Source organism: Diadema antillarum, unplaced genomic scaffold, assembly GCF_040938485.1.
Source record: "Diadema antillarum isolate AM-2024a unplaced genomic scaffold, OU_Dant_1.0 scf00000163, whole genome shotgun sequence".
NCBI classification, from domain to species: domain Eukaryota; kingdom Metazoa; phylum Echinodermata; class Echinoidea; order Diadematoida; family Diadematidae; genus Diadema; species Diadema antillarum.
Genome location: NW_027271052.1, coordinates 2,298,678 through 2,325,037, shown reverse-complemented (window position 1 = coordinate 2,325,037; position 26,360 = coordinate 2,298,678). Strand labels below are relative to the sequence as shown.

Below are 26,360 nucleotides of genomic sequence, written 5' to 3'. Positions count from 1 at the left end.
TATATCTTTTCACAATATGATCAACTTACCATTTAAGACAATTTTTTTAGAAAGAATACAAAATTAATGATCACAATCACTGTAATATTCGATATCATACGGTAACAAAGCAAGAGAAACGTTATTAAGCCTACATGAAAGCGAACCTGTAAAACTGTGATTCTACAGCGAACTTGTAAAACTATGAGATTTTAAAGCGAACCTGTAAAACTGGAGAAACCACTTAGTCGACGAAGTCATATGTGGTCACTTATCAGCGGGCTGTTTCAATAAGCTCTAAAATCAATTCTAAATACAATGTAACTGATCTTAGGGACAATTTTGGGATCAACTGTTCCTCAGAAGTTAGGAGCCGTTTCACTTAGTCATTTAGGAGCAATATTTTGCCCTCACTTATTTGCCACATGCTAGAATACATCTTGAATGTCTATGTATCCTTCCCAACTAGATCTGAATCAGTCCCAACTATTGGCTCATTATTGTCTGGCTCGATATAATCCAAATGTTAGCGTTGCAGGGTAAAGGAACCCACCGTATTAAAGTTTTCTGGTCTTTTAGAGTCTCATGCTGTCTAGTAAAGAAAAAAAAACCGTCTCTCTCAAGTTATCACAAATCTATGGCAAAATATGCATATCTAAAGTGGGATATTCTGACAAAAAAAAATTAATGTTGAAAAACATACATAAAATGTCCTTTGAAGATGATCTGCTTTTTTTCACTCTCTTCCCTTTAGGTGTGCGTTTCTGACTCTTCCTCTCTCTTTGCGTGTATGTTTTCGTCAAGCGGTTGATGATAACAAATGTTTTTCCCATTGTTTTCACATTACATAGCGCGATGCGTAAGAAGACACCAGTAATTCATGGGAGGGCTTTTAGTTATACCTTTGATATTGAAATAACCTGTCGCAATGGATGTAAAGTACAATAATTCTTTAAATGCCCCAAGAGCAATTTGCCCAAGGCATATAGATGGATTTATGTTTTCCCATTTCTTGGACGTAATGTAAAATGCCTGCTTGGCAGGGTGACATTTGGACGACGCTCAATGCACTCACCGAAACATTGAGATGCATACACAATACAAATAAAAACAAAAATGATTACAAGACACTTTGGCTTACCCTACACAGTGGTGACTCTCACACCACAGTTACCTATACCTATGTCAATGCGTGAATCGAAAACAGTTTTGATCTATTAGGTCTTGCTTGAAATATCTTGAAACTTTAGCACGTATGCAGTCCAACATTACTGTAAATTAGGCGTTACATGTTATCGGGAGGATTCCTGCGATTATTGATATCTATTTGCAATAAACTGTCTTTTCAAATCTTAAGAAAAACCCAACGACAAAGTTGGATAAGACGATCAGCTGACTATCGATTGAAGATAGTAATGTTAACGATAAAGTTTGGAAGGTGTCTTTTCCCTATAGAAAAACCAGTCTAATATCCATTATTTTAACATCAATAAAAAGTCGCTGTATGAGAATTAGGAATTAAGGTCATTTTTTTAAAACAAAAGGACATGCTCAGCTTTGTGTACCTCATCATAACTGAAAGCTCACAACCAGTAATTAATGATGGATAATCAAGCATGCAGGAATATTTCTTATGAGAAACGGGGCCATGAGTTGCACTAATTCATCCTTTAATGTGTGTGTGTGTGTGTGTGTGTGTGTGTGTGTGTGTGTGTGTGTGTGTGTGATTGTGTGATTGTGGTTATAACAATGCAGTGATTTAAACTCCTACGTAAACATCCATTGTGAAGGGATAATACGATTAAATGGAAGACTTGGTACATTCATTCATAAGTATGATGGTGTTATTGTTACTCGTGATTGTCCCTATAATTTCCATTTGGTTTACAAGCACATTTTCCCATGAATATTAGATATGTGTAAGAAGAAACAAACACACACACAAGCCCAAGCAACTTGTGACAGAGAAGGGGTAAAATCTATGTTAAACAATTCTTAAACTTTTTTCTTCGGCTGTGCGTCACCAGCTCGACACCCACGAGCCATGCAGCCCTCGAGCCATACAGCTCATGAGTCATACAGCCCTCGAGTCATACAGCCCACGAGTCATACAGCCCACGAGTCATATAGCCCACGAGCCATGCAGCCCACGAGTCATATAGCCCACGAGTCATACAGCCCACGAGTCAAACAGCCCATGATTCTTACAGCCCAATTACAGGAGTCATACAACCCACGAGTAATAGAGCACATAAGATAGACACTATAGGCAAAAAAAAAAAGACCTATGAGACCGACCGTGATGTAATGTATATAACCTGAACATATTGGACTCATTTGTCTATAGTGTTGAGCTGATGGCCCTTTTTTGCCTAGTGTCGAGCTCATGGGCTGTATGACTCGTGGGTTTTGAGCTCGTGGGATGACCCCGATGTCGAATGAAGATAGATAAGGGACTATTCTGTCAAATAATACCCGAGACCGAAATCAGCCGACTTGACCTAATATGCGTTATAGTCAAGGATACTGGGTTATTATAGTCCTTACATCATTTGATCAGTTTCATGATGCAGATTCACAAGTATGCTAAAAGTGAAAAATTCTCAACTTCTCTCTTGAAGCGATATTTGAATTTTCTCATAAATTTTTTAATGCATTCTTAACCAAGTGTGATCTACTATGGGTAATAAGTTTTCTTTACCTCACTCTCTTTTCTTCTATCATGCGTCAAGATAATTTATCATCGCTCTGGTGTCTGTCATGAAAACCTACAGTGGTTTCACTGCATCCCTGGCGTGCCTTCATCTCTCCCTTTCATTTCACGCTGCAAACATACTAACTAGATTATCATATGTACTATATCACCCCAATGTCTGTTTAAACAAATGTAGTAATCACTCCTATCCCTTAGGTATCTGTGTGAGTACGTGTGCAATCAATTTAAGCGTATTGTGCTACAATCTTCCTTGAAACCATTTGTCTTCATGGCACAGAAGATCCTGACCACGACACACTTGCTAAGGGAAAGGAAACACCAGACTAATCATAACCGCCAAGACCCAAGAGGCATGGTTAATAATGGAAAACAAAACCCTCCTAGAGGGAAAAAGGGTAGTTTGGAATATTTGTAAATTTGTAGTTGTAGAAGTCAATGTTCATTTTCGGAAGTCAATGTATAGCATGCTGGGAAGTATTGCAAAATACTTTAGAGCTCTGTACCATCGGCGAATCTAATGAGTAAGTAGGTGAGGCTCCTTCAACGACAAAAGATTTACAAAGTATTATTTAGCCTCTAACACTTCCCTAGTAATCATTGACATGACCTCGATGGCAGCATCATTTGATATTCATACACCAAGGTTTCAAGAATGGACTAATATTTCACTTTTACAAGTGGAAGGATAACCCAAATGAAAGTGAACAAAAAAATCAGCCCCTTAGAAAGTTCAAGCCCTAAATCTGTGTAAATTATACATTGACTTCTCGGGCACGTTCTCTGGTGACTCTGGTTAATAACAAGAAAATCCACGTATGTACGTAGTCTGGTTCCCCTGGGAAATCTTGGATTGTGGGGACAAAGCACTGTCTCAAGTTTACCTCTTTCTCCCTGATCCAGTTATGATTTCTGCCTTGGTTTGCACCTAATCTGCCTTCACCACGGGCCGCTACAAAAGGTGGCATAAAAGTGGAGGATCAGAAATGCAACGGGACCCTCCTACCCATCCCCAGGGCAGCAGGCAAGGAAAGCAGAGCAAAGTGAAAAGTAATCAACGCCCGAATCTTGTCTATCGGCCCGATGGAATAGGTCGGTCGAACAACTTAGTGTTGCTGTGACAAGATGGCTAGCGTCCATTCCGCGTGGGTGTTAGTGATGTTCAGGAGCTCCTGTTGGAGCAGGTCGAAAGACCATCATCATTTCATGTCATCTGTGATAAGAATTGGAAGAATAAACAAGCAACGGAAATTACAAACCTCATAGAAGATCTCTCGAATTCATCAGTGCAGAGCTCCTTCCAACATTTGGTTTAAAAAAAACACCACAAAAAAGGAGTCAATCTGTTGAATGAAAGATTGACGAGTGGCAAGCGAAGTACATTTATATCATGCATTCAATGTTTAGGACCTGCCTGACTTAAGGCAGCAGAACATTATTGTCCTTTTACAAATACGAAATAACCCATCAGTTTTTGACGAAACTCTAGTTTGGTGGTGTGGTGTGTTATCTTCTTTCTACTTCTTTCCTATGCCACTATGTTATCTTGTCATGCCGTTTAACTCCCTTTCTTATGATTTGTTTTATTTAGAACAATTATCATTCATGAAGGTTTATGCAAGAAAAATGGTTGTTTGGACAAATAGATACTGTCGTTCTGTGAGTCTGTTGAGCAAATCCCCTGAAAAAAGCAGCTAGTTGGAAACATTTATTTTTCTTTCCTTAGCTCTTTTCCAAGCTTCTCATTATACAACTTTGTGCCTTTATGCTTTTATCCCTCAGACTTCCTGTGCTTTGTTTGGTTTCAAGAAATGCATTTAATAGCAATGATAAAAAAATCGTGGAAACAAAACATGGATTTTCAGAAAAGGATCTCTCTTTTGCATGCCCTCCTCTGGTGATCCCAAGACAAAAGTAAATAGGTGTTACAGGATTATTCTGCTGTCGTTGCTTTTACAATTCTGTAAAACTGCAGAGTAGGCCTACGTAAACTTTAATATTGTGCCTATAGCTGACAAACAGAATGAAACTAATTAGCTGATAAATACGAAGTAGATAGAGGAATAGATGGCACATCCACCAGGATTTTATAGGCCAGTGCGGAATTCCAAGATCATCTCTTATTTGATTAAGAAGTTTAACAGGAGGATCGCCCCCACCCCATGAAAAAGTATGGTCATACGACTTTGTAATTAAGTTGAAAAAACTAACATTTTCGCTAACATTATTTGTTTACTTTTTTCATTTTAGTCACTAGAGCAAATCTCCCACTCATGCTGTGTACTTTGTGTTGAAGCGAAGCGCACAGTGACTCCTATGGAGTCTTAATTTGATGGCAAACCGTTTTAGCGGGGCTTCTTTGAACGAGTATATGAGAGAATTGGATGATTGCCAAGGATAAGGTCATATACACAAGAGTGATCGTTGCCGAATTACCAACAAGTCTTTGATGTCTGCCACCATGACGTGTTCCATAACGAATTGTCTGATTATGGATCCTCGGGTTTACATGTAGTAGTTACATAGGTAGAGATTGACTGTTTAGAGCAGTCTGTGCTAACGGGTGCTAACGGGTGGTTATCATGGAATTTCACTCCACACTGCACTCATTTTATAATCTTCCTCAACCTGTTTGGTCGTATCATGATAATTCTGCATGTCATAATCCTGTTATAATTAATTCAGAGATTAAAATGTACGGTCAGTCTAACATGAAGAAATACAAAGACCATAGATAGACAAAGCGGCCTATGATCTATATCCTGTGTGCCAATAATTATTCTTGTTTAACATTAATTGTAGCTGTCTGACGAAAGGAAAGAGGACGTGTATGTCGAAAAAAAAAATGAAGTACTGTATATACCTAAGGAATACAAAACAGAGTGTAACAGAATATTTGATTGTCAACCATAATGTGTGGTGAAACGTTAAACTTGTAATCATGCTAATTGATTAAGTTATATTTATCAAGTTTAGGATGAAGATAGGTGTCCGTTATTCTTTAATTATGGTGATGTAGAATCGGGGTAACAGTGTCAGGTACAATATCAGGGGAAATATCTGGGGTAAGAATGCCAGTGGTAAGACTGGTAAGGTTAAAAATGTCTGGGGAAAAACAGTTGGAGAAAAAGACCCTTTAAAGTTTATTCAGCAACCGGGCCGTCTTAGTGTAGTCTGATAAATTAGTCTCTTCATTGTTTGAAATTGCTGACGATATTTTTGCTAGTACTTTTACGTGGGAGATGTTTTTGATTATTAAAGGGATGGTACAGTATTGGTGGTGATGAGACTTCTTGCGGGATGCCAAGAAAACACTTATGATATAGTACAGAACATACCATTTTAAGAGGAATTCAAAGCTTATTTCATGAAAATCGGGTTTGGAATGACTGAAACATCCAAAAACAAAGTCAAACAAAGCGATTGTAATAAAGTGTGGGTCCCACACTTTACAAGAATCCCTCTTTTTTGGATATCTCAGCCATTTCAAAACCAATTTTCATCAAATAAACGTTGAATTCCTCATAGAATTACATCCTCTTTCAAGTCTCATAAGAGGTTTTTCATTATCTCATCAAAAAATGTTAGAAACCTGAAATTAGGTCTCAACCAAAACTATACGATCCCTTTAATAGCATAGAATAAGGCGATGACCAGGAAAGTTCAAGTCTGCGAGTGAGACTACATATCACAGGCATATCTCTCGGCTTTTCCTCGTGAATTATCGATTAGCCTGCTCCTTGAGCCGGAGCATTGCCTAATACATCCAAAACTTTTGTCCAGTATGCAATGAAACACATTGATTTACTTTTGTACGACCACTCAGTTTGGACAAAGGTCTGTTTTTTTTTCCGAAGTTGAAAATCTGTCCTGACAAATATCAACAAATTATGAAACTTCTATTCATTCATGACGCCATACGATATATCAAGTGCATTCATTATTTAGATACCTCCTTCAATCAGGTGTCAATTCTTCCTCACACAGCCTGCATACATTAAACCCTGAATATTCACTAATTATATATATATATATATATATATATATGTATATATATATATATATATATATATATATATATAAACATTTTTTTTAATAAGAAAGGACATTTTTTGGTTACATTTATGCGTCATTGTGTTAAGTGTTACTTGTGATAATTTTCTGATGTTGAAACTGCAAAGATGACAGAAAATAACACGGTAAATTCAGACATTGAGTGTACAGAGGTATAGAGAGAGTTGATGCAATTATAGTGTAGTAATTTTGAAACATTATTGTGTCACTTTTAGAAAAAGAGGCACAACACGCGTTTTAGTAGTGGTGTGGAAAGGCAAAACAGTAGTAAAGAAAATAATAAATTACAACCTGAATCTTTCATGCATTAGGCAACTTCTAACGGTAATACTACGGGAAATATCTGACTTCCTGGAATCATTTTGCTCTTGAGTCTCTGCCATGATTATGATAGATTTTCTTGTCAAAATTACCTGCAAATCTTGTATCTATAAATATGTGTTTCATTCAAATCCTGACTTTTGTAAATCTTATCTTAATACGTACGCTTATATACCATCCGCCATTCTTCTCTGGGATAGCTTTTTAAAGTTTTATTATTGCTTCAGAAGTTTGTCAAGAAACTGCCTCTGACCTTTCATACCTATATGCATGTCAAAATCAAATATAAAAAGGAATCGAAGGTAACTTAACTCTACCTGTCAGTTATTCGGATACGTTCATCATTTATTCTAATCCAGATGTGATTAGGAATGAATATGAAAAGAGAAATATGATGTGCCATATGTTTTTAAACTTCCCACTATAGCTCCAAAACAGTTACTTATACTTCATCAAACCTATCACAAAAAGACATTATAACACCTCTCAGAACCACAAAGTTAAAACACGTAATTTCTCCACTTGTGTACTACTCTATATAATATTGCTGCCAAGTTTACCTTCCAAATTTACTATTGCTGAAAAATCAACGTGACAGGTGAAACAAATGCTTTGAACATGATGTTGATTAATCCTAATAAGTTTTCCGCCATTGACGACGATATACCCTCTGGCATATTTAACTCTCGACTTTTATTTCTATTTCTAAACCATCTACCTCTGTCATTTTACCTCTTGACGTTTGCTCCAGATATCATCCCTTCTGACATCCTATATCCGTGATGATTTAAGCTTAACCTGTTTTTTTTTTAATCTGCTGACTGTTACCATTGGTATTTATCCCTTGACATATTTACCTCTGACAACTCTTTTCCTACAATTTCCGCCTGACATTTTCACCTGTGACATTTTTGTCAGTGACATTTTTACCCCTGACATTTTCATCCCTGTGATTTTTCCTGCTGTTATTTTTACACCTGACATTCCCCCCTCACATTTATACCAGTGACATTTTTTCTCCCCTGGACATTTTTACGGCTGACATTTTAACCTGGCACCGTTTGGCATCAATCATCAAGGGAGAGCAAAGTATGCCCTCCCCTAACTTCAGCTCGCTCTAATAAGATTGCCAAATATATTTCAATTGCTACAGATTCCTCTAACATCTAGACTATTCACAGTGAAAGTAAGCAGATCGAGGTGCGAAATCATAATTCAGTAATAGATTATTGTATTCATATTCATGATTTGAAAGTAAAATTGAAAAGGCTTATACATGATAATATATCAAAATACAAAGCCTTAATCATTTTTCACATTGCTAACTCATAAGGTCATCAACGGTTGTATGTAATCATGGATGGATTGTTGTTCCTCACTCCTTTTAGCAGGCCGCACATACTGTAAAACCGCGTAACAAGTAGCCTGGAGTCTTATCAGAAGGCGAGTAAGGAATAGATGAAGCTTTATTCTCGAGTGCCACACGTGACCGGAAGGCTCGTCGTGAAAGGGAGAAAAGAGAACACCATTTTGCTGGGATTACGTACACTCGCTTCTAAACTTTAACCAAGCAGGGCAATCGGGAATGTAAATTTTCAACCGTAAAAAAAAAGGGGGGGAGTTATATATATATATATATATATATATATATATATATATATATATATTTTCCAGGTGCGAACCAATTATGTGTAGAACTTGTTCGCATTAAAAAGTTGCCAATATTCCAAGAGGCGAAGCTCGAGTGATTGCACAAGTCAAGAAAGCAAAACGGTTGTACCGGTATGAAGTGGAGGCAGCGCAGGGCTGTTGAAGGCCCGGAGTAGCATTAATTATACCGGCCGTTTGAATGCCATAGCCTGCCTACGAGCAGCTGAGCTGAAAGAACATGTGTAATTAACATCAAGATATCTTTGTAGAGCAAGCGCATGCGAATGAGTTGTGTATTATGTTGTCTGTGCAGCAAAATCACGTGGTGATACAGCTCTGATTACCAACACAACAACGATCAGGTGATCAGAAAAAAAAAACATAATGAGGAATAGTGAAATCGATTATCATGGTTGTTGGCTGTTGACAGGTAATAATGAAATTTAAGCCAAATCATGCAATTTGTTTTCTGTCTGGCATTTGTCTGGTGATCACAAAACCATGTTACAATTTTAACTTCCCCTCTCCACCTCTCCCCTCTCTCGTAGCCATGGCAACACTGGTAATTTTAATCTCATTATAGTCTTGTTGATACTTCACTATAACCACTTGACGAAAATAAACACCTTGCTCAAGGATCATTCAATAACTTCAAATCATTGACATAAAAATCAATCCTGTCCTCTTCAGTCTTTTATTTCAATAATGTGAAATTAAAAACAAATAAACGATACTTAACAAAAAAAGAAAGAAAAAACTGCAAGGGACGTCTACAAATATAGTCATACCCCCGTCTGTTGTCTTTCATTTTGTTTCAAAAATATTAAAATTCATAATAACGCACTGTTCTTGCAACCCGAGATTCAAGATAACAATATTATCTAATGCTATGAAAAGACCTCAGTGGTAAAGATTCGTGAGAAATATCCTTAATGTTTTTAACCTATCTTTTAGTTTTGGACATTTCGGTTTCCCTTAAGTATAAAGTAAAAGGATGACAAGTGAGCAAGGCAAACAATAGACATGAAGAAACTGCAAAATAATGAATCTAACTAAAAATTTAGCAACTTTGATATATTCCCCATGTCCTGCCTGAATTTCAGATTCTACTAAAGAATTCAAATACGAAAATATCTTCTTTTTGTGAAGCATGTTCCTAATTCTATGTGTTTTTATATATCAATAAGAATACAAACAAATGTGTGAAAACAGAAACCTGTTTCTAGTTAAATTCATGTTAGGCTGTGAGTAATAGAATGGAGTGAACCACACGTCAGCTCAACGTCTAAAGTCGGGAAACTTTGGAATCATTGGCTTGCCCCAAATCAGTGTGTGGTGAGATCATGAGGAATTTCTGTGATAAGAAGTCATATCTATACTATAACGTGTATTTACTGTCATGTTTCCATTTACAATGGTGGTGCATCGATTAAACTTCCCAAGGTTAGGTATTCCAAAAATGGGGAAAAAAAGTTCAGTTGTTCCTACGATTCGTTAATCTGAAAATGATATGAGGCTTGTTATTCCTATAAACACAAAGTCCGTATACCTAGCCCTATAAGTGTTTTTTAATCCGAAAATGAAAAAAAAAAGGTGTTTAAATCCGAACATGAGCGGCGTTATTCCGAAGGTTCATTATTCTGAAGGTTCGTAGTCCGTACATGACATATGGATCGTTATTCCAAAGGTTCGACAATCTCATTCGAAAACAAAAACAAAGCAAAGCAAAGCAAAACAATACAAAACAAAAACGCGCCGACTGACGAACATGCGTAAAAGCGAACATCACCCCTTTGTCTACAGAACATTCTCTTTTTTTTTCGGGGGGGGGGGGGGAGGGTCAAAATTAGGCACTTATATAGTTATTTCATGAAGGAATATTAGTGCTATTGATTTTTGTTATTAATTGCTTGGGAAATAGAATTCTGCCAAAGTAAAGTTCAGTCGCTCTTCAGACTAGAGAATACGCAGTCACATTATCTTCATGTATTTTTTTGAGATGAAAAATAACTACATTTGGAGTGGGATAGCAACAATAGTGGAGAATGTACATCATCTAAATAATACCAAACAGAAACACTCGAACCACTGCTATGCTCTCTGCTCATATTAGACGTAAATACTAAGAGAAATACCATCTGACTCACATGTATTTACTGAACATCGGATAGACGATTCCCATCACGTATCTTGATTTAATTCGTTTTGCGTGTCGGTCGACTGCAAAGGATGTACCGCTCGTTGCAAGAATTTTGATGACATATAGGTCATAAGCTAAGCCGCAGTTTGCGCGTCGTGATACCAAAAATATGTCAATTAACAAAATTAACTTCAATTAGGGTCCTACCGACGGTACTGACTAGTTTGCATTAGACATCAACCCCTATGCCTGTCAAATTGAAAATGGACAAGTAAAACATGATTTCCTCTAAGAACTCAGGTCAGTTTCCTTGGAAATCTCAACACTGTCGATTGAGAAACAAAGTTGGCCAATATTAAAAAAACATAGTACGATAGACACAGAATGAAGAAAAAAAATGCACTTGAAACATGGAGCAGATAAATAGCACTAGCCAGTTTGATGAGTCCAGGTAATAATGCACATTTTCTTTCGAAAATCCTTGTATTCATATTAAACATCGGTCATATAATACAGTTACTATACATAAGGTTTTCAAAGAAGATCTGCAACATTGTGCCATGGCTATAGGAGTTAACCATGCCATTGGCATTTCTCCGGTTAGAATGGGTGTTGTAGAGAGCATGGAATATTCTTAGCTATTATACGTGTTTGTAGAGGAGAGCCTTCGGCGGTCTTCTCACTTCCCCTTCACCCATCGGTTCTGTATATCACATCTATACCAGCAGTATTTCTTACACAGAGAAGTTTGTCAAATTCATGAAATTCTTCCGTAGAGATGTTTTCATTGCAACTGATTGACAAATTGCCCTACATCGACGTAAATAAGCACTGAATTGATCGGTGCTTATGAAACATCTCGACGGAAGAATTTAATGAATTTGTATAATTACGCAGTACCCGCTGCATGTCATAAAGATTAAAACCAACACTTACTGTCGGGCGGAAGCTCGGTGGTTTAGTGGAGATGACGCCTGTCCGGATATCAGGAGGTCGTAGGTTCGAATCCTGCTCGAGTATGTACGCCCATGATTTTTTGGTTACAACTCGTTATTCCGAAGGTTCGTTATTCCGAAGGCTCTTTATTCCTAAGATTCGTTATTCCGAGGGTTTATTGTTCCGAATTTCGTTTTCGTATTAACGAATCTTCGGAATAACGAACCTTCGGAATAACGCCACAAATTTTCGGATTAACGAACCCTTTTTCATTTTCGGATTAACGAACCTCTAGGTATAGAGAATTTGCGTGTTTCGGATTAACGACCCTTCGGAATAGCGAACCTTCGGAATAACGAACAGCACCCGATTTTTTATCATGGCTACTACTAAAACACTGATGAATTCAGTGCTTATTTACGTCGATGTAGGGCAATTTGTCAATCAGTTGCAACAAAGAAGTTTGTTCTCTTATTTTTTCTTTTTGCATAGCAAACTGACTTTTTTTTTTTACTATTGAGGGTAAAAATATATATATTCAGTTGATATTCCGATTATTTTGAACTTACCTAACACTGTTGTTATTCTATTTTCTTGGTTCTCGGTTAATCTGAGATGTTCGTATTAAACTGAAGAACACATGCTATACATTGTATTCTTTAAATCACAAATGGCATATTGGAATTGATGCAGAAATATGACAGGCAAAATAATAGGCGTAGTATATCACTTCTGGCAGTTGTTACGTTGTGATATCACTTCCCTTTAATTACTAATTCAGATTTTCATGTTTTGTCTTGCCCAAATTCGTATACGTTGATGGTGCCGCCGTCTCAAAGTCTTAGTCTCAGATAAATTTAATCTCTATTTTGTTAGCCTTTTGCTGATTTTGGATCCTCAACCGGATGATAATGAAGCAAGTTTATTGGCTGTACACATGTTATGCAGTACAGTCGATCTGGTGCTCCACAGAGTGTTTAGCAGAACATTTCATGTGAACCGTAGGGTAGCAAAGGGCATAATTAACAGCCACCTCGAATAATCACTGCCTCAGGAAACAAGAAGGTAATAAGGGTCTAATAACTAGTTGCATATGTACTGTTGAAATATTTATTTTGGTGCTATAACAAAACAAAGCCACATGGTTTATCGGTAAAACATTCCTTTATTTCTTTTGTGTACAGTGTTCCACGCTGCTCAGAACACGAGACTCTAGAGAATCTAATAATACTTTTGTCATAACCCTTCGACAAAGGGAGCAGTAGAAAACATGAAATACATAAATAGGTAACGTGCATCGATCTTTTGAAGGAGTCAAAGGTGATGCTTTTAGAATCTTTTACTGTCAGTTTGGTACTCTAATATCCTTGGTACTTACGTCAGGTTAGATAAATCCTCCTGAAATCTGGCAGGTGCTTGGTGAGATCTTTTCCCCATTACCGCGATCAATGCCAACTCTTCTTCCATTGCTAACATTAAAGTTGAGCTTCAAAAAAAGTTTCCGGTCTCAGTGGTCACAGAACCATATAAAACAGGGACAGTTCTTTCCAAATTAAACACTTCAAGGGATCGTACAGTCTTGGTTGAGACCTAATTTCAGGTTTCTCACATTTTTTGGTGAGATAATGAGAAACATCTTATAAAATATGAAAGGGCATGTAATTCTATGAGAAATTCCACATTTCTTTGATGAAGATTGGTTTTGAAATGGCTGAGATATCCGAAAAAAAAGCGATTCTGATAAAGTGTGGGACCCACACTTTATTACGATCGCTTTGTTTTACTTTGTTTTTGGATGTCTCAGTCATACCAAACCTGATTTTCATCAAATAAACTTTGAATTCCTCTTAAAATGGTATGCTCTGTACTATATCACAAGTGTTTTCTTGGTATCTCGCAATAAGTTAAAAGCCCAATTCTCATTTCCACCAATACTGTACCATCCCTGTAACATGCTTAATGCAATTTGCAAAATTTGCGCAGTTTCCTTAGGACATATCGCAGTTAGATATAAAATACTATTTGCTTTTGATACGAAAACATAAATACATTGGCATGTTTCTAATCATTCACTGAGGAAATATATGGTAATCAAATGGGTATACCCGGGGCCACGGCTCGTATGCAAGATGTGATAGATTAAACGAATGCTATAAAAGTCAATTTTAATACAGACCACATCTTCTTCTATATTTTCTCTGTCACCTTAAGTCACGCCTGGTCTTGAACATGTGTTTGACAAATTTTAAATACCCCTCTGTGTAAAATGCATCGATACAACATAAATTGCATAACCATGAATTCTGCAAACGTTGTCTTTCAAATATATGATAAAAGGTGGTAGAATATTCCTGTTACCAACTTGAGTTTGCTGCTTCGACTGAAAAATAAAAATTAATGTAGCAAAAGGGGCAAGAGTTTAGAAGAGTGGGTGAAACGGAGAGAGAAAGAAAAAATGATAAAGACAGGAATGAAGAGAGAGAAAAAAGTAACAAAGAGAGAGAGAGAGAGAGAGAGAGAGAGGGAGAGGGAGAGGGAGGGGGAAAGTGACTGTGACATAGTACTTATTCATTTCTTTGTCCAGCCAATATGCTTTGTTTTGCTACCACGTTTCCAGTATTTGTTATAGAATACGCCTTTCAGTACTAGAGAAATATATATCGGGGCACCCTTAAGCAACTTCCTGATGCAGGAGGAGCAGCAGCAGATTGAAGGAGACATGAAGTATTGATGAAGATTAATTCTGAATTCATACATTTCACGTCAGCATTTTGTTTTGAAAGAACATGATCCACCATGGCCAGTTCGTACCACTCTTATTTCATATCAAGAGTTCTTAGGTGATCTCTCCAAACAGACAGTGAACATAAACGGGCTGAACCAGGGCCTCGGAAAGTCAGGGGTATTGTTGCGTGCCCCCCCCCCCCCCTCTTTTTTTACCCGATATACACACACACACACACATACATACATACATACATACATACATACATACATACAAAGAAGCACACCAACATACGTCTTTATTCAGCTTTTCCCTTACAAACGATATCTGGCTGATCTCTCCTTCTGATAAGGTGCATGATATTCTCTATGCTCAATTTAAAACCATGTGTCCAATTGCATCTGCAGACGGAATTGGCAATTTCAACTTCTGTGAATACTACATTAGAGATGTAAACAGCTTCAAGTGTGAAATTGACCGGAGCTCGAACACTTCAAGTAGGGGCAAAGAAATCGTGCATCAGAAGACTTCGGTGTGCCACAAATACCTACAAGGCAACTTTAAATAAAACAACTCTAGAAATTTGTATGTTGTAACATAGTTTATTTCATGTTTGTATCATATTCTGTTATGTTTCTATTTGCCTTCACGCAGCTAAAAGGAATTTACAATGGCCGTGGTGAATTATCAGCCAGGAAACTCACCGGGGCTGTCCATTGCTACGCACAGTCTTCATGTTATCAGGACCGCGGGTGAATGGTGGAAACCCCAACCCGCTCAGCCAATCACAGTGCTGCCCATTGATGACGTCCCACTGTAGCAGTGATTTCGCTGGTATAGTCACTCCTCCCCTAAGCGCTGTTGCTGCTCGCTGCATCTTTGCGATCATCATGCACGCGGTTATCTACACGAACCAGTTTGGTAGACAGGACTATAAAACGATATCCCACCACAGAGAAGTCTTAATTCAAGCATCCACACAGCCGTTGCGTACTCAGTGGTTTAGGATGAAGGAATGGTTTTGCTGCCATAAGACTCTTTGCTGCTCTCTCCTTCAATTCTTCTCATCTTTGACGCGTTTAAAAAACAAACAAGCTCGAGGATAGAGCAGAACTTAGAATTACTCTTTGATCGTATGCTTTCGACTTAAAAAACGATTGAACATGGCATGAGACTATTCAAATCGCCATTTGAAAGCAAAAATCTTCGAAACTGTTCTCTCAAGTATAATGCTGTCAAGTTGTCTCGCACGAGTCTGACGCCAAGACGTCGTTATCTATAGTAGATGGAGAACTACCGCACCACCACGATGGGTGACATAGACCTCCCAACCGCTGAGGTTAATATGACCACTAAACCAGAGGACCCCCCAGGTCCTCCCTACGATCAGGTAGCCAGAATGATCTCTTTGTCCGTTGTTTTCAGTGTAGGAGCCATCGGAAATTTCATCGTATATGTGTGGTTGTATCAACACCGTAAAGAGAAGAATCGATTCCAGGTGTATATTATTTCATTAACAACTTCGGACGTTTTGGTCATGTTCGTAATTCTGAGCGAAATTATTCATGAGCTGCAGGGGAAAGTTTGGTATGGGTCTAACGCGGCTTGCAAAGTATATAAACTTTACACGAGTATAGCTCTGATGGCCAGTAGCAATATGGTGGTGGGCATTTCTGTTGATAGATTTCATTCTGTCATCCGAGCGTTGAAGCGGCCACTTCCAGAGACAAAGGTCATCGGCGTAGCTTGGGCTTTGGCTTTGCTCTTCTCCTTACCACAGCTGTTTGTCTTCAGGAAAAATGAGAGGTCTAACAAGAAAAGCTACTGTATGACGGGCTTCAAACAGCTACCAGATTGGCACAAGCAATTGTACGTGACTTATATCACGTTTATTGCATTCATAGCGCCTTTCGTGATTATCTGTTACACTTATCTCCGCATTCTCCTCCGCCTGTGGCTTGGAGGGGGTTCGTCAATGTTCAAGAACAAGTCCAATTGGCAACGCACTTCTCGCTGGAGAACGCTCAAAATGACCATGGTCATCATCTCAGCGTACGTCCTGTGCAACGTGCCGTACTTCAGTATGGAACTCCTGCACTCCTATGTGGACACCCGAAGTTTCAACATGGTGGTTTACGGTGTTTTTGCCATCTTTGCCTCATGCAACAGCGTTGTAAACCCATACGTGTTTCTCTTCTTCAATGTTTGCAAGTCTCGGAAGGGGTATGAGAAGGCGGGAACCACCCAGCAGACCAACATCGATGCATCACACATGCAGGCTGGCCCAAAGATCTACCGTGAAACACGGCTAAGTAATGGAAATGATGTGTCGGATTCCCCTGCTAAAGACGACCCTGAGAAAGCTCAAACCGTGTATAGGTAAAGGAATCACACAAGGGTTTGAAAAGTTATTGGCCATTCTTACCGTTGAACTCTATCTCCAAACGACGTGGACGTTGAGTCAACATTTTGCTCCTACTGTCGACCTCGACATATGAACCAGAACACGGGATAACGTGTTACGTCTTTAGCGTGTTAATGATTTGGTGCGCTGCTGTCACTGTGGATGTGGATACCATCTCATTTTGGAGTGATGCAAGGGCGAAGTTTGATCCATTCAGCCGTAGATAGGCTAAGAGGTACGATATCGAAGACCAGCTCGCTAGACAGAAAGAATACATTTCTATGATGAAAGATTCACAAAATTATTTTGGTAAAGGAACATTACTGTGGTCTTGGTGTCCTCGCAGAATACAGCGTATTTACCTTGAAATAGCCGCAAGGTCCGTTTCGTTATTATTGGAAGAAAAGAGCGCAGTAACGCATCCTTGGACTTGGAAAGAAGGTGGAGATATGATAAGATCTTTCGCCGTGTTGAATTAACTTAGTTGATGGATAGAGAATCTGAAAACGACCTTGTATATTCATTTTCAGAAGACGCTCAAATATCACACACTGAGTAATTTGACATGCACGGGCCTGGAAGAGAACGCTCACCCAACAATGAGAGTGCCGTATATTTTCGCATCTGTTGTTCTTCATTGACGTTCTGTTCAGCGCAATGTCAGAACCACTTTCTCTGCATTTTGTTGTTCAAATTCTATGTATGTTTATTGAATTGTGGCATTAGATTACACGATTTTAAGACATGAGCACAGCCTGAATATCTTTCATCAAACGCGTCTAATTTAAATATCTACCTGTAATACAGTTTTGGCCGATTTGACCAAAATACAGAAATCTCGAAAATTTAATTTCTACAACTTTTGAATTAGGGAGAGAACAATGTGTTTATTGATGGTTAAGTCTTGACGCTTCTCCACAACAATTATATATTGCCAATGTCACATTACGTGTGCCTGATGAGGGACATTGCGATTTACCTGTCAATTGTCATATTATAAACTTATGCTGAAGTCACATGTGATATGACAAGCAGTTGATTCTGTGACAGTCATATTATTTTCTAAACATCTTTGTGACTGAGAAAACAAATTAGGACACAACGACAAAAAAAGAGTAAAAAACTGACGCAATTATAGCGAATGTTATTAAAGCTGCATGCGATATGATGGTCAAACGGCTTCCATTACGGTGGCCTGGCTGTGTAGCCAGGCACGTTCTCTGTGGGTATTAGGGACTTGTTAATTAGGAGAAGCGCCAATGTGTGGTTGCTTAGCACGTGTTAAGAGAACAAAGTGTTTTTGCAAGCACTCATCCTTCATTTCTTCCGCCACTTGGTTGCATGTTTGATGTTTATACGAGGAGGGACATTGGTAGAATGTAAGGATGCCATAGTAACTGGGTTTTCAGGATTTAAGTGGCAAGTTTGACAAAATTTACATCTTTGCTAACGAACGCTATCTAACTAACCTGCATGACAAGGCTTGATTGATTTGTTTGGAATTCCTTTGTTCACACCCAACGAAGCGTTCAGCAGCGCGTGGTAGACAGACGAGATGACACTGAAAAAAAAATATGTGTATATATTTCATCATTGATAGAGCTACAAAGCTTCGTCAGCAAGAAAATTGTGAAATAGTGACAACTTTTAATAGCTCAGCCTTTGACCTGTTAAATAATATATTGTGAAACTGCATTCAAGATGTCCTTGAATTTCCGATGTTCGTGTATACATTGATCCCTATCATTGCGTTACCAAGTAATAAATGTCGTCATATTTCAAAGCGCGAGTCGCATTCAACAAAATTAAAGAATTCTTGTAAATTTAAGTTCACTCACTTCCTTGATGCATATTATGTACACTGCATATATATATATATTACATATATTGTTGCTCATACCGTATGATGGGTTCTTTCCCTGTACTTCCTTATTAAAACTGCAGGTAATGCAAGATAGAAAAGAACTCCTATACTATCACACCACTTTTTATCGATACCATTGTTGAACAGTCATCATTTTGAAGCAATCGTATCGTATGGGATATAAGTTTACTCCTTAGCAATGACATATAGATGCCTGAACCCAAGAGACACCTTCTGACGGGTACATATGCCGCAGTAACATAATTCACTTTAATTATGATCAGGACGTATGGTTCTTCACGCTGGTATCCTCTCTTAAATTTAAGCATTCTTTACTTACTGCACAGCTGTATACAGTGACGTGTGATTGTATACGTCATATTCGTGACTAACATACATAATATTGTATGATATGAGCCTCTTTCTGTAACAGTTGCATTAAGTATTCGAACATTATATGGCATCACGTTTACCTTAAGCTCACGTGATGTTAAGGGAATAACTGGTGTTAGTTTGTATTTTGATAACGGCGTAAGATGTGTTAGAATGTGATCAGAAAAGAGAAATAATTCACCTGCGATGTAATTTTCGTAGAATAAGTTTGACTAAATACTCAACCAAGCTCTCTTTTACATAGCCGGACCGCTCCATTTCCCTCCTTAATGCATTTTTATTTTTTTAATGTTATTCTACCTACCTGTTTCAATATTTCAAGCAATTGTGATAAATGTAAAAAAAGAAAAGAAAATAAACTTATTGAAAGAGAAAACAAAATACCGATACGTTGAATGGTTGAGTAATGACAGATCATGTGCATTTGAGAATGATTCCAAGGCTTTTAATGACAAAACAATAGCTTACAAAATTTCTGTGGGCGCTAAAGGAACGCGAAGTCATAAATGAAGTTAGGCATGCTATAAAAATCAAAAGACAAAATGAGAATGTCAGTGGTAATATGTTGATTAGTGTTAGAAAATTTTGCCGGTAATGAATACCTAGTTTGATCTCCTTTTTAGCGACAAACTCTCTGTGCGTTTTTGCTTTATGTCTCGAGGTAATGCACCATTACACTTGTAAATATTCTAAATTCAAGCTCTCCCTGAAAATTTAATTAACAAATACTAACTATAACTAGTCGTGTATTGATTCAGATTAGATTTGCCACTGGATCAAACGCTTGATTGATATGTTCTTGTCAAATTATTTTTGTTGAGAAAACATTACATGTTTTATTTCCGTTGTTTGTTTCATTTGCACCTTCGCTTTTAACGAAACATACGTGTTATCTTTCTTCATGCCCCCGAAGGCTAGTTCTTGTAGAGTGTCCCATTTCTTTGACTTTTTGTTTTCAGGTTTTGATGTATAATGTAAATCTTATTTTGTCAGGAAGATAACTAAAAACCCTATTTCTGTTTTTCTTGGATCTATGTACTCTTTCCATAGAACATCTGAAGACCTGTTTATTTTTTTGTGAGCACATTAAAAAGAAAAAACCTGCATAGCTAAAACATCTCTTCATCCTATAAGTGCGCAATTATTGTTGAAAGCTGCTCTGTACCCCACCACTACAAACACTTATTAAATTTATATCTATTAATTTAGATTCCATGACTTGTGAAATATTGCTTTTTTCTTGGATTAATCTTTATCTTTTATTATCTGCCTCTTCATCTTAATGGTATCAAAGCAAGAACCGCGGTATGTAATGTTGCTTGTTGTCTGATATGATTATATACTCGTTCATGTATTACATTACATTTATATCCAATTGTGTTAATCTCTTTGTTTAAGAAATCTTTTCCATTCTGGATGCAACTAATGACACTCACGATGTGTAATGATATATGATGTATATATGTAAAAAAACGATACTCTTAATTGTATGGAGGAGATAATCTTACTCGCAAATATTGGCAGCCTGTCGTTCACTGTGGTCAGTAAGGAACATTCCGAAGCCTACTTCAGTATAATGTAACTCACTGCATGTCATCTTTCCATTATGATAAATAATCTTCCGTCTCCTCCATTAAATACAAGAAAAAATGAAAAGATAAATGTGGTGATTACTTGAAACTAAATAGTATCCAATATAACCTTTGCGGCCTGGAAATATACGAAGAGTTTGTCGGTGCAGAAAGTTCACCATTTTAATACGACGTTATTCTACCTTATCTGTTTACTTTGGCTAGGTTATGATTCCTTGCATGGTTTTTCTTTTTTGATACTCTTTTTAAATATAGTTGCATTAATAAAAAAATATCATGTAACCATCACCACTGGAATTGAAACTGAAGAAACATTTTGAAAACCCCACAATACAAAATAAGTGTGCTTTTTTCCGTTTGTTGTCATTCAGCCGAATGTTGCATTCGACTTGTCAGTATGGATCCATGTAACCATTAATACTCATCATTTCTCAAGTGCGTGTGTCACCGAAGTGGCGTTGCTTGTTTACTACAAGAGCAAAGTTTACTTGCATCGCTATTTTTCTCAAGCGAAGTGCAACACAAGTCGTTGATCTCAAGCAGCTTTCGGTCAGTAAGATGAAACCCCCCCCCCCCGATATTGGTTTCTTAGCTATTTCAGCACAGATTACAAATGTGCGTATATCTCATTCACGTAGTAGGCCTATATGAGGGGTAACAATAGATCTAATTGGTTAGCCTTGTAGATAGAGAGATTGCATCATTAAGAACCTGTACAATGAGTTTAAATCTTCGATCCCTGTATTACGCTAGATTATCACTGCCGTACGATCTGTTACGCCACAATAACATGTCGTAACCAGCGTTTGCTCTAGAAAACTCCATTTCTCACGAAAAACTGAATGATTTCCTCCTTTTGCCTGTCAGTTACGGCAAGTAACTACTGTTTTGTATTTCTTGGCTTTCCGGGTGGGGTGATCTCTTTGACACTTCTGCCTCCACTGGTGCCGGCTCTGACAGGATAGGTTCAGACTCAGTGGACAGGACAACCTTGCTCTATCACTTCATGCCTCTGGTACACTTGGGTAGCGGCCCTCAGAAGCTTCAAAAGTTATCAACAAAAGCAATTCGTTGACAGGAAAGATGCGCTCTCTTGAAGTGCAGATCGTGGAATAGGGCGCACACAGTCTTGCCCGCTATGCATGGGTGCTACGACTGGTAACAGACGTGTAAGTGTTCATGAATTATCTACTTGCAGTTATACCCGTATCAACCCGTATTTTCTTGTCATTGGTGTCAGCAGGGTCGTGAGTAGTGGTACCGGACAGAGGGTAACAAATCGTGAAAGTCGGCGGAAGATCGCAGCGCGTATCCACAGAGCTTGGTGTTTGTGTTGTCCATGGCTGCTCCCGATCGCAACGATTTGGAAGCATGATTAGAAACAAGGGTCACGCTTGCAGTCCAATACGATGTGATGCGGTGATTAAGATCGAAAATAACTCGTGTTAAGCTTGAATATTTTTGAACAGTCCAAAAACTTCCTACGATCAACACGATTGGCACGACTGACAAGGTCTGATGAGATCTGTTAGGATCACCATGATTATTCCAAAAGTAACACCACATTTTCAAAAGTGGCAAAAAATCTGCTGGAATTATGGCATTGGGCGATATTTGTGAAACACACGTGTTTTGTTGGTTCCAATGAATATGTGTTATTGATGCTGTTTATGCCGTAGCTCTTATACAATACAATGTTTTTGAGTCAAGGGATATCAAGTGAATATCATACTCTCATTCTCCAGCTTTGCTGGTAATGGGGAATGATATTTGAGTTTCCTTCTTTATTTACCCGCCTCTCCAACCACTTTAATTCCCTCCATCTCCCCTCTCTTTAGGTATGTGCAAATTAATATATACATATAGCTAGAAGGGACTTGGGGATTTAATCATACTGTAGATAATTATAACCCGACTCTGTGTTCCATTGGCGTTCGTGACTTGGGGAGCATTTCTATCTACACGATTTCACTGCCACCTAATAACAGTTACCATAACGGGCGTCTGTGTGACTATGTCATAGGAAATGTATGTATTGACGCAAGTCCAAACTTTAGTTAATTGTAAAGAATGAAAGGACACCAACAGGCAAAAATAGTGATTTCAGAGTCATCCAGCGAGAAACGGTTAGGACATAGATTGATTAGAATGTCGCTCACAGTTTTGCCGAGAGTATAAATATTTACCTGCGGTCATTCTCCCGCCAATTAAAACTAATTTCTGTAGACTCCCACAAATAGGACTTTCGTCAATGCATTCATCTCCGTTAAGTCTTTTCACGACATGTTGACTCCATCTTTGAGCTCCATTTAGGCTGGGTGAAATGAGGCAGTGTTCTCGCGATGGCTGACGAGGTCCTTGAGATTTTACATGCCGATACAGTCGTTGATTTAATGACGGCTCTCTCTTCATACCAGCCTGGTTCTCACATATTATTATCGCTGATATGATGATGAGGTCTTTGAAAAGAGATGTTGTCATTGTTACAGACTCCCGCTCAATGTTCGGCTGAAAGCATAATGATATTTGATTGGCAAGACGCAAAATACTTCCTAGGTATAACTGCACATAATGGTCATCAATGTTAGGAAAGATAGGGTATATGCTTTGTATCTATCAACCTCTCTCTACGCTCTCTTACAGTGCATACAGTATATAATTTATATATTATGATTATATATACAGTATATAATTTATAAAATACATTATATAGTATGTTATGTGTGTTTATGTGTGTGCCTATCAACGTATGTATTCATATGGATGTTAAAATTTGACCACATTCTACCCCAATTCCATAAAACAACCACTGAAAAATCCTCAAAGAGGTATAGATGTTACAAGTGCATTCAAATATGCGCCAACAATGGAGACCCTGTCCCTACCACATAGGTGTCCGGTAGCTAGTGGTATGCGTATAATAGCATGGCAGATGGATTCTGGAATCGACCGGTCACATTATGAACCAAGACTGTGGTCCGTTCTTCCGGTCAGTGCATTCGAGACACCACGAAGATTAATGCACTGAGATTGAAAGGAAACTCGCCCCACTATATAACAAGATTAGATTATTTCTGTGTGAAGTATTATGAAAAAAAAAACGACAACAGAGGCGACGGGTAAACAAATTCGTTATTCAGTTCTGATGATATGAACTGGATGGTGATTTTTTCTCATTATTCATTTGCACGAGACACAAAATCTTTCTAGCCATACCGTTGCAACGCTATTTTCCAGTTCCATTTAAGCAAGGAATGAATCTGAATTTCTTGTTTTGTGGACGTCGAAAGATGAAACACGTTGATTATTCTTTCCTTTTTCATAACTGAAAAGTTAGACATCACAAGTCTATAAATGTTATATTAAGGATGTAGGTCAATCTCGCAATTATTTGCACCGGCTCACTGTTGGTTCACATGCATGGAGGTTGTCATTGTTCAATTGCATTCCAGTAATATTTCAGTTGTTGCTAGTATTGCTCCACATGTTTGGATATATATTATTTTGTTCAAATATTGAACACTCTAACTCACATTTTCGGCTGACAAGCACAATCAGAATGAACAAAAGATGTAGATTTTTATGGTTCAAATAAAAAGGCAACTTTTTCGACATCAGTATGTATATGGTTTCTCTATGTAAGGAGGTCATTTTGACTGGGCGGGGAAATTTGATTGGGAAGGCACTCAAACTGACCAAGACTACGACTCGGGGTACCTTCCGCTTGGAATATATATCGACGTTCACGATTACACAGGAAAGCTGTGTCATGTAATCGACCGTCGACGTCCCGACGAGTGGGTAATTACATGAGAAAAATGCTTGGAGTGGGTCGTGCGCTCGCTATACAAGAATGCAGGTGAAGTGTTTCTCGGTTGTGGTGTATTTAAGGCTCTTTAGCAGAAAGGCCAGCAAGCCTAGGTAAACGGCTTGTAGTGGCTCTCTTTCCAATCTTCGCAATCACTGTTAGAGCTGTTGAAGATAAACCACTGAATTCAGAAGGATTTGCGCGACATTCTCTTCTCAGGATGTCAAAAGGTTTGATGGCAGATATTTGATTCTTCTACGATGTCACACCTGTTTGCTTCATAATGGGCTCGGAAAGTAGGAGGCTGCCAGGGATGAACCCTTGACACATCTTACCTACACCTGGTGGTACTCCCCCCCCCCCCCCCCCTGCTGCTCTTACTCGTTGTCTCTCCCTCTCCCAGGAGGGAACTGTAGTTCTAGACTTTAACGCTTGACATGGATAAAAAGAACAACAAAGGGAGAAAGAAATAAGATTAGATATTCATGCCATACATTTTATTTGTGCAATATCCCGACAAATTCCTTCCAAAATCTATTGTCACATTCATAGTGACATACCATGTTTCATGTTTTTAATCAAAGATAGAGAAGTATTGGGAATACTTTTTATGTTTTAACTTTGTAAGATGAATTTAGCTACATGTACAATAAAGGTCTTTGATATTTGATAACTTTTCTCCCATCATCGGTTATTAGTTCAGATGTCACGAAAGATCTAAGGATATTCACTGGCGGCTCTTTCTGCACTGATGGCAAAGTTGTCTTTGATTCACTTCATCCTTGTCATTTGCTCTTGGTCAACAGTATCTCGTCTTAGTAAACAGGAGAGGCATTTTCACCTGTGGTCACTTTGCTCCATCTTTTCGAAAAAAGTCTTATGCGTCATTTAAGACTTTTCTTCCATCAAATCCACTGTGCTGCTGATGCCAGTGCATACATGCAGTATGAAATTAGCCTCGATGTGTCCTTGGACCTAATTTATTTCAGTGTATTACTACACTTGAGGTAAATTTGAAGTGGAATTTGTAAGAAAAAAAATGAATTTGAGAATATGAGTTTTATGGGCTGTTTGACTCTTCCGTTTGAATTGTTTTCTCCTCGTCTCTTTTTGCTTTATATCCATCTGTCTCGTCTTTTCACAGAGGCTCTTCCAATCACTTCACTTTGCCAAAAGTGACATTCAAATTTGTCGGAATCCCATCACTCTTCAAAAAGGCATCTGTTAAGCTCTGAATGAAGGCCCGCATCTCGAGTGGGTCGGATGAAATGTTATTTTTGGCCTGGGGCAGCCTCGGTGGGCAGGAAAAGGCAAAGACTTACGTAAAACTTAAAACGTAAAACTCAATCCCAGTCTCTGCTATTTAGACCTAGACGAAATCCCACTTGACTTGCTTGGCGCTAGATTAATAAGCAATACCAATCAGAGGAGAGGTGATAGGATTAGAGTGACAGGCTATTAAACTGGCGGGCTAAAGAATCCTATATGACAAAACTTTTCATGAGCTGAATTGGATTTCTAAGCTAAACGGGATGCATCAAACAATTCACGACATGACCAACAAACATGAGTAGGAAAATAGTTTGCAGGTAAAAGTAAAATCATGCCTTAAGATTTATCCTCAGAAACCCTGTCAGTGAACATAAAACATGATATATCCCGAGCGTGTATTAAAGAGAGATGAAATCAGGTCATTGGCCGACTATCGTCTTCATGGAAGGCACTTTCAGAACAATGATCAATTTAAACACTCGTTATTTT

At 38.2% G+C, this 26,360-nt stretch overlaps 1 protein-coding gene across 1 annotated transcript; it reads left to right on the top strand.

The window, feature by feature from the left end:
- The first annotated feature begins 15,711 nt into the window (after positions 1-15,711).
- LOC139722314 (cephalotocin receptor 1-like) lies at positions 15,712-16,968 on the top strand. The gene has a single exon (XM_071633623.1). The coding sequence runs from the start codon at positions 15,824-15,826 to the stop codon at positions 16,919-16,921; it is 1,098 nt and encodes a 365-aa protein (XP_071489724.1). The 5' UTR covers positions 15,712-15,823; the 3' UTR covers positions 16,922-16,968.
- The last annotated feature ends 9,392 nt before the right edge of the window (positions 16,969-26,360 follow it).

Coding starts and splice junctions, on each gene's coding strand:
- LOC139722314 (XM_071633623.1), top strand. CDS start 15,824: ATGGAGAACTACCGCACCACCACGATGGGTGACATAGACCTCCCAACC.